At 38.7% G+C, this 14,958-nt stretch overlaps 1 protein-coding gene across 2 annotated transcripts in view; it reads left to right on the plus strand.

Annotated features, from left to right (window-relative positions):
* Window positions 1-14,958, plus strand: part of COL15A1 (collagen type XV alpha 1 chain) — a 157,461-nt gene that overhangs the window by 90,005 nt on the left and 52,498 nt on the right. For both annotated transcript variants that reach the window (XM_074870184.1, XM_074870193.1), the window contains 5 exons: window positions 3,879-3,941; window positions 6,534-6,569; window positions 7,112-7,264; window positions 11,946-12,014; window positions 14,764-14,808. In XM_074870184.1, coding sequence (XP_074726285.1) covers window positions 3,879-3,941; window positions 6,534-6,569; window positions 7,112-7,264; window positions 11,946-12,014; window positions 14,764-14,808 — 366 coding nt within the window. The remainder of the gene's footprint in view (window positions 1-3,878; window positions 3,942-6,533; window positions 6,570-7,111; window positions 7,265-11,945; window positions 12,015-14,763; window positions 14,809-14,958) is intronic.

Consider the following 14,958-nt stretch of genomic DNA (forward strand, 5'->3'; position numbering starts at 1 on the left):
CCCTGACAATGAAAGAAGGGGATGAGGAGCTCATCCATGAACACAGACCAGACCAGCACTGGATATGTTACTGTCTTTATCACAGTACTTAACTCCAGGACAGAGTTTGCTTGCTTGTTAAATTTATTTGTTTCTTTATTATCAGGTATTATTTCCCTAAAATCATAAGCTTGGCTGAGAACCCATGAGATCAGTCTCAGGAGACTTTTTATTTGCTGTTTGAACTGTGAAATTTGTATCTCTAACAAACACATTTTCATGTTTGTGGGTTGGTTTGTTTGTAACTAAAACGGCTAGAAACTTGTCATTTCACTTAAAAGCTGAGATTCTCACCTGACTGTGGGGAGGATATCTAGTGTTGCTAGATTTCCAATAATATTTCAAGACTACAACATTGTTGGAGAGTAATAACAAACTCGTTGAAGTGGGGTTTTTTAAGATGTGCCCTAATATTTCCCACTAAGTGCTGTGAATAGTTTAGACTAAGAGAACAGCAAGTGCTAAAGACCATGGCCCTGCAGTGGTTTAGGCATATGCTTCATTGTACCTTTTGTCTCACTTTAAGCATAAACAGTAGTCTTTATAGAATATAATCAGGAAAAAGGCATAGCTTTATCACATAAATGCAGTGCCTGGCCAGTCTTTCCTTGTTTTCAATTAATTAATTACCTGACTTTGTATTTTATTGTTTGAAGGTAAGTTATTTATAGTCTATATAGTCACTGAATAACTGGCTTGAACCTAAAATAAATCACATCCTCTGGGAGTTAGGAGAGCATCAAGTGTTCTGAAAAGTCCTGCAGAGACCTGTCATGAAAATGCCTATTTTGGCAACATTTCTCAGAACCACAGTATCTTCAGAACCACAGTATCCTCAGAGAATAATTGGAGGTCTTCTGTCCTCTAATACAGAGCAGTGTTGCTCCTGAGTGCTCATATATTTAAAATTGAAAATCATTTTTCAGTAACATTAAGGTGCTTAGCTTCTTAAGGCTTGCTATCAGAGGCAGTCTGCTTTATGATCAGGCATATTTTCCCATAAAAGAGGATATTCTTTATATTTAGATAAAAATTCTAAAAAAAATACAAAGAGAGACTAGGATCAATAACAGAAAAGCAAAAATTAAAGATGTAAAAAAACCCTAAAGGTATTAATCACTTTCAGGCAGTCAGCTTCAACATGAGATATAATGATCAAAACCAATAAAAACTGCTTTTCATGCTTGAGATACAAACAAAACCAAAACCCAAAACTTACAGGATATCTGAAAAATAAGAAATTAAGAGACAATAACTTCAAATACATATGGGATTTAGCCTGCCTAGGAATGATTCATGAAATTTGGAAGGTGGAAAATTCCCCCACAACAGTTTAAATAGAGTACAATGGGTTGGGATACATTTTTGTGAACTAAACAAATAAATGCAGAAGTGTGATTCTCTAAAAACAAATACATGCTTTGGGCCTCAGTTTCCCTCCCTTTTCCCATCTCTATTGATACAGCAAATCATACAGGCCTTGCTGCAGCCATTACTCTCTGCATCTACTTGTTGTAATCAGGATGGTGCTCTAAAATACAAACGCTTGAAATGCTAGCCAGATTTCATCTAACAGTTATGTTCCCAACAGTACTTTTTTTTTTCCTGGTCCAAGACAGATCATATTGTATTGATGAGTATGACTGCAATTTTAAGAAAATCCATTGGCAAGTCTTGTAAAATAGACATTTACCCTAGTGTTTTATTTGCTGCATTTGACAAAGTGCAATGTTAGATTAAAAGATCCATTACAATAGCACCTTTTCTATTCAAAATGTGCTTTCAACATCATGCCTGTAGCCATTTCTATATCTGTAGAAGACAAAGTAACTAGAACGGTCTAGGACATTTTGTTAAAGTTTTTCATAAAGTAATAATGTAAGAAGAATTCAAAGGAAATGGAGATATATATATATTGATTCATCTTCTATTTTAAAGATGTATGTGTTCCCTGTTGTGCAATCTAGGATTTCACAGGCTATAATATTAACTACTTGTAGACAGTCATTTTTCTGATGCAACAGAAATAATTTTTGTCCGCTTTCAGGATAATTCCTGGGAAACATATCAATTAAAAAAGTAGAAGATAAATGTTAACCAGATTCCTAAAGTACATTTTCAGAAGAATCAGACCATGACAAGTCTTCAGGGTGCTGAAAGAAAACTCCGGCTGTTAACAGTACAGACCCATGCATTCCCACACTTTCAGATGACCTAAGAAACTATAGCACTGCTCTCCAAAGATTTGCACACATTTGCGCACTCTGGATAAGTGAAGTGAGATTTATTCACAGCAGAAATTTTTGGATGGGAATCCTCATTCAGTAACACACTGAAATAGTTGTGTAATTAAAAGACTTCAGTTACAAATTCTAATTCCAGAGGACTAGCCAATTGCTTGAAGTTGTGTGTGGGCTTAAGTCCTTGCTAAATCAAGAACTTTGTGATGTAACATCTCTTCTCACAAGAAACACGTCTTGGAAATGTTTGGGTAAAGGCTGCCTTTTGTAACAGGCAATACCTGTCACTAACTGCTCCACATTACATCTGATACTGATGTGATATTGATCTGATTAAATACATATTTTCTAAATGCTACATTGTTAAATTACCTCCTGACATTGTATAAGGATGTTTTCTATGGTAATTCTTTTTAAAGTAGCTCACAAATGCATGAATACGCCCTGAAGTGAATAACAAATCTCCAAGTATTACTTGTAAGTTGTAAAGGAAATAAGCAGTTTTAGAGCAGTGAAACTTAAAATTGTTAAGCAGTAGAGGGGAAACAGTCACTAAAATTTAGAACAATTATTGTTGTTAGCCCAACCTCTCCTCTAATCCTCTCTATGTAATCATGGCAAAAAAAATATGAAAATATTTGAAACATACTGAAAATATTTCTGATCTTTTTAATATTAAAAAAATCAATTAGTTATTTTATCACATACAGTGCATTCAAAGGGCAAAAACAGGGGGAAAATGAGGCCTTTGACCATTCTGAAAACACCAGAGAAAAAGAATGTTTTCTGTGTCCTTCTGCAACAATTTATATCCTTCCCCAAAACAGATGAATAAATAAACGGATAAAAGATTCTCAGAAGCCAGAATGCACACCTCTAAATTTAATTAAAGGCTTTCAGAGCCCAATTTTGAAAACATAGGGCATGCAAATATGCATGTAAGTGTTCCCTTTCTTGCATGTTTAGTTACCCTGGGCTGGACTTCAGTACCTGTACTGATTGACTGGTTGACCCTAAAAAGTCATTTTTTTCCAGCCTGGCTGCTCACTCAAATGCATGCTAAGTCATGGATACAACACAAAGAATTGGGTGGAGAACTAAATATACATTTTTCAAGGCAAAATTAAAGTGAAGCATCACGCAGAAAACCTGCCCCACTGTCTGACTTTGTCAACACCAGCGTTTTCTCAGCTCTCCCTCATCTGGCACTGAGGCTGTCAAAAGCATGGATGGCTGAAGTGCATGTGGATTTCAACACCATCGCATATGTAGTAGTGTTATCAAAATCTGTTTGGATAGCACCATTATTTTGTATGCTAGCATTATATTTACATTATGTTGGGGTTTTTTTATTATTATTTTGTGACTGCTTGATATAGTTTTCTATTAAAATATATTTAAATACAGTTTTGATACAAAGCCAAACTCTCAGAAGACATGAAACACAAATGTTAGAACTTAATGGTGTTAAGTGCTACCTGGTGCTACACATTAATCTCTCATAATGCTGAATCGTCAGTTGGTCCAAAACACTTACATGCATGTGCTAGGAAGAGGGCTCTCAACTGGCACATACTTTAGATTTACTATCATCTACAGGGTCCTCAAGGTCCTCCTGGTCTTGATGGAGTGGTTGGCCCACCAGGACAGAAGGGAGAAAAGGTAAGTTAAAAGTCTGTCTTGCTCCTACTTCAGTGGAAAATCTTTGTCAATTATAGGCTGTGAAAATCATAAATAGTTGTCCCTGAAACACAGTGTTGGCTGGCTTCAATATTTTTTTAATTGAATCCAGCTGTTAATGGCTTATTAGAACACATCTCAAAATACATATTGAGAAATCCAGAATTCCATAACGGGTGCAGTCTCATTTTCTGCAGTGTGCAATATTCAAAATGCAACATGAGCTACTCTGTTGTGATTCGCCAATAAAAAGCCAGTCGTGGCTGGACTCATTCAGGTGAGTCTGTAGGGGGAAAGAAAGAGCTCCAGCTAGTCCAGACTGGCACAGACTGATGGCACATTCCCTGCAGAAAGCACCCTCTCTGGCGCGTGTGTATACCAGGGCAACTGGAATTACTTAAGTTTGGATTCTGTGTACCACTGACACATCAAGTTTTCCTCACTTCTGCAGCAGTCTGTATTTGTCTTAACTTCTGACTATTATACTGCTGTTGCCCCCAGTTACGATATCCCATGCCCATATTTGTGTCAGTTCCAGCCTTCTTCACTCACCCCTTCATGAGACATTTCAGCACCCTGACCTGGCAGCAAAGGTTTACTTAGTTATCTGTTGACTTACTGCACTGGTTGGCTTCATGCATGATCAGACGAGCGCTATGGCAAGCAAAAGGCAAGAAGTGGGGAACATGTAAATGAAAGCAAGAGATCATAGCAACCAGGAGACAGATTTTCTTGTGTTGCTGTAGAATCAAAAACTAGGTATTACAAAATTGCCACTCTTTTTACGTTTCCTCAAATTACTGCATCCATTTTTCTTTGCATCCCACTTCAAGAAGAATGTGGAAAAGACAGGGCTGGTACAGCAGAGAGCTATGGAGATGGCCAGGGGCCTTGAGTACATGACTGATAAGAGTAGGCTGAAGGAGCTCAAACCATTTAATCTAGCAAAAAGGAGACAAAAGCATGGACAACAGGTGTAGTTATAATTATAACCCTTTATTGAGGGCCAGTGAGTCTGCATTTGAAATACTGAATCTATTTTTTGCACCCCACTTCAAGAAGGATGTGGAGAAGACAGAGACAAAGACTACAGGAAAATGTCTTCCTCTCGTGAGCTTCTACACCACACTTTATTCACAAGAACTTGAAAATAGATTCCCAAGTGTATATTGAAAGCTCACATACTGTAAGGGAAATGAAAAGGCAAGTCCTAAATGGCCAGAATATTATTTATTTATTTATTAAATCACAAGATTTTTTTTTTTAAATCTCCTCTGGACACCGAAGGATCTGAGTTGTGATATCAAATGCCTGAGGTTGGTAAAACTGCAGCAGACATGGGAACTAGCAGCTATCCAGAAAATGAAGTATGTATATTTCAAAGCAGGCATGTGAAACTTGTGCCCATTGTAACCAGCGTTATGTGTTTTACATAAAAGAATCTAAGAATAGAAAGAAGTCTAACTGAAGTAAACTGAACCTGATTGCATATTATAGGAAGAAACTGATGTGGAAGGGAAATAATTGGAAAAATAATTACATTTTTAAAAAAAGAATAGTCCTCAAAAAAAAAGGACAAAACTTAAATGTTTTGCCTCATTGAGCCTGTTTTTTGTATTGTGCATATCTGATAAAAGTTTAATTATAAATGAAGTATTACATATTTGCACCTGCTCAATATCATCCCCAGCACCTTGGGATAATAGGATTATTCCATTTCTACCATTCATTTTTTCTGAAAACCTTGATTTAATCTACATTGCAATATCTATTTTTAGTCATTATTCCCAATTAACTCAGAGAAGATTACAGAGAGAAACTGTAGGGTGCAATGAAAGTAGTCAATTTGTTCCTTGGAGTGAAATTTGATGGGGTTTTGCCATTTTAGAAAAAAACGTTATCATTTTACTCCTGGTGCTTACTCATTTTTGTCAGACCTTACTCAAGTAGTATTTCTGTTGAATGAGTAAGGACAGGAGCTTGCCAATATAACAATTAATTCTGTTAGATTCAGTACAATTTGGAAAAGTATTTGCATGCTGTGACTTTCTGTCTATTGCATGAACTAGAAGTGGAAAAAACAGTATCTAAATAAAGTGAGTAAAAACAAATCAAATAGTATGATTGCTGCAGAGAAACCTTAAAATCATACTAGTCATCATATTCCTTGTCTGGAATGGTGCCCTACACATCTTGTGTGGGATCAGTTTCCACCTCTGTTACATCCCATGAGAGTTTTGACATTTGAGTTCAGAAACACGAGGATGTGACCTACAATGATTAAGTCTGTGTGCTCCAGACATTTAAAATCTGCAGCAATAATTGAAATACAAGATTGCATCCTGTCTGCATACCGAACCAGAGCTATTCATTTGTTATTACAACTCCTGAATTACAGATTGTTTTCTTTTTTAACTAAGAGGTCTAATGTTTCATGTAAAGGACACTATGACATCAAATTAAACAACAGAGAATTTTGTGGGTATTTTAATTAAGCAAAAATATCATAAGTGTGTTTCTGTTACCCGTCTAATGCTCTTACTGTAAGTAACTAGGATTGGTTTTCTTTTACAGGGTGATCAAGGTCTTCCTGGTTCTGTTGGTCCAAAGGTAAAAAAAAAAGACAGGGTGTTTATAGGACAACAGTATCACTCTAATACAGCACATTACTGAAAAGGGCTGAGAAGTCTAAAAGATTATTATTATGAAACCTAATGAAGTTGGAAACTTTGGCTTCCCAGCTGGCCAAAATACTTCTCTAAAATGTGTGGCCAGGAGTTTTGAGGGAGTTGATTCTTCCCACTCCTCTGGTCATGAGACCCCACCTGGAGTATTGAGTTCAGTTCTGGGGTCCCCAATGTAAGATGGACATGGACCTGCTTGAGCGGCTCCAGAGGAGGCCACAAAGATGATCAGGGGTTTGCCCCTTCCCTGGCAGTGTTCAAGACCAGGCTGGATGAGGCTTTGAGCAACCTGGTCTAGTGGAAGGAGTCCCTGTCCATAGCAGGGACGTTGGAACTTTAAGGGCGGGGGGGGGGGGCGTGATCTTTAAGGTACCTTCCAACCCAAACTCTTCTGTGATTCTATGATTGTACTTACTTGCGTCTACTTATGCATGTTCGGTATACCAACAGACTGACCTTTTATTTTAGGGTGATACTGGGGTAACTGGATCAATAGGCCCCAAAGGAGAAGCTGGTGCTGATGGGTCTCCTGGGAAACCTGGACCACCAGGGCTTCCTGGGCCCCCTGGGCCTCCTGGACCTCCTGGACCCCCAGGACTAAGCTACAGTGTGGGATTTGAGGTATTTTGCTATTATGGGGTTTGCTGTAGCTATGGATCTACTTCCTTCAGAGGAGGGAAAGTGTAATCACCTGTATATTTCACAGCTATTTAATTGATGACAGAGTCATTTGCTCTAGATTGAAATTTGCCTACAATTCCTTTTACATTTTAGACTGGATATTAGGAAGTATTTCTTTACAGAACGGGTTGTTAGGCGTTGGAATGGGCTGCCCAGGGCAGTGGTGGAGTCCCCATCCCTGGAGGTGTTTAAGAGTTGGGTCGACATAGCGCTGAGGGATATGGTGTAGTTGGGAACGGTCAGTGTTAAGTTAATGGTTGGACTGGATGATCTTCAAGGTCTTTTCCAATCTAGATGATTCTGTCATTCTGTGATATAACTGGCCATGCTTAAACCATAGAAGTAATAGATTTTTCTGGGCAATTTTCATAAACTATTCAGTAGTAACAATGTTCAGGTGCTATGTTTGATGCTTATATTGCTATTATAAAATACTCAAATACTGTACTACAGGGGAAAACTTGTTTAGTAAATTTTTTCTTGTAAATAATTTAGAGCAATGATCTAAATGTTTTACATAGAGACCTGACAGTATTCATTAAAATCAAACTGGAGATCCCCCCGCTTAAGCTATGACTTTCCCATGCTGTCATCCTTGAGGCCACAAGTTTAGCTTAGGTATGTCACTTATGTAACATGTAAATACAGAGACAGATGTTGGACATTTCTGACCTCATGGTCTGTTCTACTCAGAATAGAAATGTTCTATTAATAAAAATTAAAAGTTGCCCATGTTACTCTTTCTGAAAAGAATACCTTCATCACTTTAAAATATGAGATCTGGACACCTCAAGGTGAGTTTTACATGTCATTTGTGAACTGCTCATTTAGATGATCTTTTCAGAGTGTAAAGTGTCTTTGCAGTACAGAAAGACAAGGGAGCACACTCAGGTCCAAGAACTAGGGCTGCTGCATCAACATCTTTGTGAAGAAAGGTTGACAAATTGCCTACCTTGATATTCACATATGAGTCTTCTTTTTTTTTCTTTTTTTGTGCATTTTTCATTTCTAGTTTAGCTGTTTGGCTCAGGAAAGTCTGATTCAGAGTTTTTGGGGTTTTATGTCATGGAACATAATACAAGTTTGCATAAAAACTGAGGGCAGTTTCATTAGAGAATTAAGCAGTGTTTGACCAAAACTACTGGCCATCTGTAGAACTGCTGCAGTAAAGTGATGGTGTTTAAAAGATACCAATTTACTTACACATGTTTCTCCTAGTATCTACACTATGTATTTCTCTTTTCTTTAGAGACACTTTGAGTACTCCAAGTACAGAGGTGACCACTAATGCTTCTATAGAGACATGTTCTGATTTCTGATTTCTGACTAAATAATAATGTACTATATAAAATATTGTACTATATACACTATTGGTTAATAATCTCACTGATGTCAGTGGATTTCAATGGATAAAAAAAATCTCTCCAGCAGTTCACAAGTTCTTAATTGCCAGCACTGCAATTGTTAGCAATGAACAGCATAAAGTTTAAACTTACAAACACTCCATTGCTTTAACTTAGGCACACTATAAAGGCTGGTACAGAGTCTCCCCTAAATAAGTATGTACTTGTCTCAGAATGAGATAAGGACTACTGGTAAGCAACCCCTTCATCCTAGGCCTGGTCTGAGTTTTAGACCAGGATGATCACTTCTCTGACTTACAGCCATCCTCTGCGACCCTAGAGGATCCAGTGTTAAGAGATTCTCCACTTTTCCCCATTCACGCTATGCGAGCAGAAGCCAATTTTGCTTCATTATGCCACCAAAGAGTTCCCCTGCAGTTACCTCCACCACTTCTGTTACCTAAGTCTCAGAGGAGCAAAGTTAGCAAATGATCAGGAGAGAGTGCAAACTAGAAGTCCCCACTTTTATGGACACAAACCCGGAAGGATCCCAGCTCTAACTGCAGCAACAATATCTTGACTGGCTTCATCTTGAACTTCATCTAGTCCAAATAGAATTGGCGTGATTGTCATTTCCCTGAGAGGAATACTACTGTTAACAGGCTTGCTAGTTCTAGCTGATCTTTTGGATGCCTACCCCTGCCATCTGCTAAGGCAGCACCATGGTCTGCCAGTTCGTTAGGGCAACACTACCTTTTGGTTGGCAGTCTGTTTATTGCTGTAAGGCTGTTTCTGCAAAACATTCCTGTTAGCACTCGTTAGCATCTGTGATCAGCTATGTGCAAAAACCAAATGGCATGGGGTTTGCTGGCACTTACACTTGCCAAAAGAACAGTTTGAGCTGCAGAAGGTACCTGGTAAACCTATTAAAAACATGCAGATGTCAAAAACGATGGTGTGTTATATAAAGCAGGCACCAAGCACTCTCTTAAAGGGAAAAATATATTGGCACGGTGGAGGCAAGGGAAAGAAGGACCCAGAAACACAGCTTGTGGTTTACCCTAAGCAGTGAATGTTTGGTTAAACAGGCCAAACAGAGTATCAGCAGATTTTCTGTTGGTATTTGATGCACTGATAGTTGATGAAGGAGCAAAATGTAAGTCAGAATAACATTTAGTCTCAGGTGAATTTGCATAAAAGGACTTGAGCCAACCTGATGACTCAATGTCTCCCACATTGGCCCCGAGAGGAAGGACCTGATTCTTTCTGCTTCTCTTGTTCTTGCTCTTGTGGAGTTGGTGGAAAAGGGCAAAAGAATGAGATCTCCCTTTTTCACTGGAGTCAGATCAGTTGATGTTTTCCATAACTCCAGCATTAGGCTGTCTTTCCATGGCAGCTTAAACTGATCTAATCGGTCTTCCACCTTTCCCTTACACCATCTCCAGAGTGCATCAAATCTGTGGTAATCTGAGCCATTTCAAGTCACTAACTAGCAGAAAGCTAAGTAGGCAAGGGGTATGGGCCCTCTAAACACAATAAGCTGATACAAGGGCTCATTGTCACTAAGAGGTGGAGATTCTGCTTTGCTCCTGCTCCTCCTTCCATCTGCAGTCATTCCTGGCACATGCCTGCCCTTCACAGGCACTAACAACCCATGTTCCATCAACCCTTCCACAAGCCAATTTAATTTACTAAAATTTTAGAGAACTATCCCACCCCTAAAAAGTAAGTAATGTATTTTCTGCCATTTTAGTGATTTAAAGTGGCTCACAGGAAAGTGAGAGGATTTAACACATGGCACTGATGTTGAAAATGAAGGCCATATGGCTGTGAGCAGGGAAGTGGAGCAAAGAAAGATCAAGATTTTCCCTTTTCAGAAAAAAAGAAACAATTAAGCTCGCACAGATGCACTTAAAACTGCAGCTAAAAGCAAGCGAACAGTTTTCTGTTGGCATGGTCCATCCAGATGGTTTGAAGCCCAGTCTGACAAGTTCTAGATTAGGCATAAGACAAGGGATAGGAACATGTGGCTGGGATGGTGCTGGGGGTAAAACAGATAATTATGGCAGACTGCAATTTTATTTCTTTGGCTGCTTTGGAGCTGGCAGCTCCTGGTTCTGCCATGGATTTGGAATGTCGCAGTCAGAATGACAGGAGCTGGAGGGAGGTTGCTTCTTTCTGTGTAGTCTCCTTTAAAACACCTAGAAAAACTCCACAGGAAGTATGGAATCTGCTCTCAAGGTCTTCCACTTCACAGAGATCTTTCTGAAGTCAGCAAAGGGCTGCAACAACGATCAGTGGGCTGGAGCACACGACATGTGAGGAAAGACTCAGGGAACTGAGCTTGCGTGGGCATTTTAGCAGCCTTCTGATACCTAAAAGGAGGTTATTGAGAAGACACACGGCCAGGCTCTTCACAGTGGTGCACAGAGTGATGAGCAATGACAACCATAAATAGAAACAGGGGAGGTTCTGACTTGATATAAGTGAAATATTTTTCACCTTGACGACAACCAAGTGTTCGAACAGGTGCTTGGAGACGCTGCAGAACCTTCACCTCTGGAATGTTACAAGACGTGAGGGCACAAATCCCCGAGCAACCCGATTGGAATCCACTGTTGACACTGCTTTCAACAGGAGGTTGTACTAGTTAGCCTCTGCGATCCCTCCGAAACAATTAATTTTACAATTTTCTGATAGAACTTTTTTTTTCTGCTCGGTTTCGTTTCAGTAAGCTGTATTTTAGACAGGAGTTCAACATTCAACTGTGAGAAATAGGAAGGACTTTTATTTTTGAAACATGATTTCTGCTCTTAACAAACTGCCTGCAAGTTCTCCCTGCCTTAAATCAGTTATGTAACCCTTACTAGTCATTACAGTATTTCAGTAGCCAGCTGGCAGGTAAATGTTAAACAGAAAAATACTGCTACAGCATGCTTAAACATAGCACATACTTAAAACCGGGATGCTGTCTCACTCCTGCCTGATGCAGTCCAGCCTGAAGTGCTGGAGAAATGGTGTCAAACTGGCAAGACTGTAAAGACCAGAGTTTCTGTAAGGAAGATCAACATGCCCATATCGCATTTGAGTGGAGCTTATCTCCAGAACATCATGCACTGGTCAAAAAAAGGTTAATGAGAAAAGATAAAAATATTTGTGTTCAATATCCTTCCAGTTTTTCACAGGAGTCTGGAAAACAGAACAGTTGGAAAAAACAAAGATGATAAAAAAAAATATATAAATTCTTAAATTCTGTAGCATTTTTTCTCTTCCATTAGGACATGGAAGGATCAGGTAACATTGGCCTGTTAAGTGAATCCAGAATTCCAGGATCAAGAGGGCCAGAGGTAAGTGGATGTTTTGAGGGAGGGAAGTGTTGTTTGTTGTTGGGGTTTTTTTTCAAAAACAAAAGTGGTCTCCTCTCTGTTTTTTGGAAATGCATAGCCCCAGTCAACTATAGATTTGGAGTCACTGCACTGCATTCGATTCAGTTATTCTAGAATGATATTAAAATAACTGTGTCCTTCAAAGAATCTGAATGGTATTTCTCTGATACCTGGTTATCTGATGATTTTTAGATTCTGCTCAGGTATATTTTGAGAGAATAAAAGATGAAATAGGGGGGTTTGATTACCTAGCTCTCTATTTCTTGTTTTACCTTAATAGATGCCCCTCTTGCATATGAAGATGAATTATATATACTAATGAAACTGAAATGTTATAGTTTGATAATCAAATGTGCATAAACTGCAATACCATTTAAACTAAAAAATGTTCCCAGTAACGTGGAAGCAATGTCCCAGAAGGGGTGTTTTTTTCCTCCATCACAGTGTCTCAGGACATTTTTGCTAGTGTGGGCTGCTTTAAAACACCAAGTAGCAAATATGGGAATATAATGCATCAGTACTTACCGGATCATTTGGATTTATCTTCATTCTTAGCAATAACATCAAAACTGCAGCCTATGAGACCCTCAAAGCAGGCAATTATCCAGCGTTCCTCTTTCCGGGGCTGCCTGCATTGTTCCAGTTTGGTGTTCAGAAGTCCTGCCCCTGTGCTCACTCCAAAAGAGACATTCAAACAACAGGAATGAGTCTTGTTGCCCAAGTTTGGAGAAAGTACTGATGATGATGACCTTGGGTTGTGGTAGATGCCAGATTGAATACTAGGCAACAGTGCACTGTCACTGCAAATAAGGCAAACCCTCTAGTGGAATACATCAGGAAGAGCATTGCCAAAAGATAGAGTTATTATTATAGCCCTTTATTCAGGGCTAGTGAGTCTGCATTGAAATACTGAATCCATTTTTTTTGTACCCCACTTCAAGAAGGATGTGGGGAAGACAGAGACAGTCCAGCAGAGAGATGTACAGACAACATGGGGCCTTAAGTACATGACCGGTGAGGAGAGGCTGGAGGAGCTCAAATGGTTTAGTCTGGCAAAAAGGAGACAAAGACAAGGTCTAATAGTTGCTTACAAGTCTTTGAGGGGCAATTGCAAAAATGATGAAGCCAAACTGTTCCTCGTGGTGCCAGATGGTGCAGTAAAGGACAATGGTCACAGTTTGCAGCTTGAGACATTCAAGATAAACCTTAGGAGAAACTAGTTTCACTAGGAGGTTGGTGCAGAACTAGGGAAATTTGCTCAGGGAGGTTGTGGAAGCTTTGTTCTTGAGCCTTTTCAAGACTGCTGGACAGAGACATGACTGACCTAATCTAGAGCTGGTGACAGTTCTACTTCAAGGGGGTGACTGGATTAGATGGCCTCCAGAGGCTCTGTACAACCCTGTTTCTATGATTCCATGAATCATCAGAAATTAACCTAACACTGGAGACAGGAGTGAGTTTGAGAAGACATTTACTGTGCTCGTTTAAAGTACTAGTAATTGTGAGTCACTGAAGTTATAGCTGACTCAGTTTAATATCTTAGAGACCTTTGTCCCGTCTTATATCTTTTCCTAGATACTAAAAATGTGGCACAAAAAATACAGTTACAAAAATAAGAATAGAATTCATTAGCTGAAACAAGCTAGTGTCCAAAATGAGATGTCCAAAACCAGTGCAAAAATTGCCCATTCTGACCTGCCTAAATGACAGCCTTACTCTCAGTTTTGGTTTTTCCTAGTCACTCAGCTATAAATACTGAAAAAATGTCTTATTGCAGCTGAACAAAACCCTGGAATTTTGTTCTCCTGTTACTGCTTAGTCACTCCACAAAGTTTGAGTCAGTAAAGAAGGCACACAAGAAACTTTCCTGTCATCATGAAAATTATTATGCATACTTACTGGTACTGCATGAAAGCATGATGAACCACTTACACCCTATGACAACCCCCAGAGGTTCCTGATTGTGTCTGAGTGAAAATAGAATATCTGCTTCTAAGAGGGCTGTAACTCAAAGCAGCTGCTAGGAAATAAATTACATTTATTTGCACTATATTTGTATCTGTTGAATTTCTTATTAATCTTTTATGAGAAAGAGGTGGTTATGCTTTGAATTAGAAGTATCAAATTTATTTTGTCTGTAGGTTCAGCTATCATTTCCAGGGTTTCTATTCTCTTTCTTCCTCAGATCAGGGTAAGGTTTTGCTGCTGTTTGGTTTATTAGTGTCTTGTCTTCATATTCCAGATGAAGACAACTCAATCGCTTTGTTGAATTCTTTTCTTTCCATTCAACTTCCTAAAATGATCAATAATGAACTATTGTTCATTTTACCACCAGAGTCCTAATTGTATTTTGCAACCAATGTCACCATACAGAGATAAGAGAGAAATTTGCATCTCCAAATGTTTGTTTCAAGCTACACTTAAACCTAGCAAGACAATGCCATGTTGCCTCTAAACTGGTAATATCTTAATTTTAGCCTAGGAGGCAAATTCAAAAAAATCTTTAGACCTTTGCATGATAATATTGCAAGGCAATATTTATTAGACAAACAAATCTAAAACAGTGCTTACATTTGCTTACTCTCTGTTGATACTACTGGTCTCCAGTATTTTTTTTATAACAGTTGTGTTATGAATTAAGTTTTTTTCTAAGAAAATTTCTTATGAAATGCTGTGTGGGTTTACCAGTAAATTCAGTGTAATTTTATAGGGTTCTGCAGGAAGACATGGACAGCGTGGGCCATTAGGACCAAAGGTACCCAAAGTAACAAGGAACACTTGAAAGCTAACCTATTTTGCTTTGACAAATATTTTTTATTTCTATATTCCCAGCATTTGCCTTAACAAAACAGCTGTTGTTTAACATTCATATACTGACTAAGTATGGGACAAATTTTGTTTCCAT

Source organism: Strix uralensis, chromosome 1, assembly GCF_047716275.1.
Source record: "Strix uralensis isolate ZFMK-TIS-50842 chromosome 1, bStrUra1, whole genome shotgun sequence".
Classification (NCBI taxonomy): Eukaryota; Metazoa; Chordata; class Aves; order Strigiformes; family Strigidae; genus Strix; species Strix uralensis.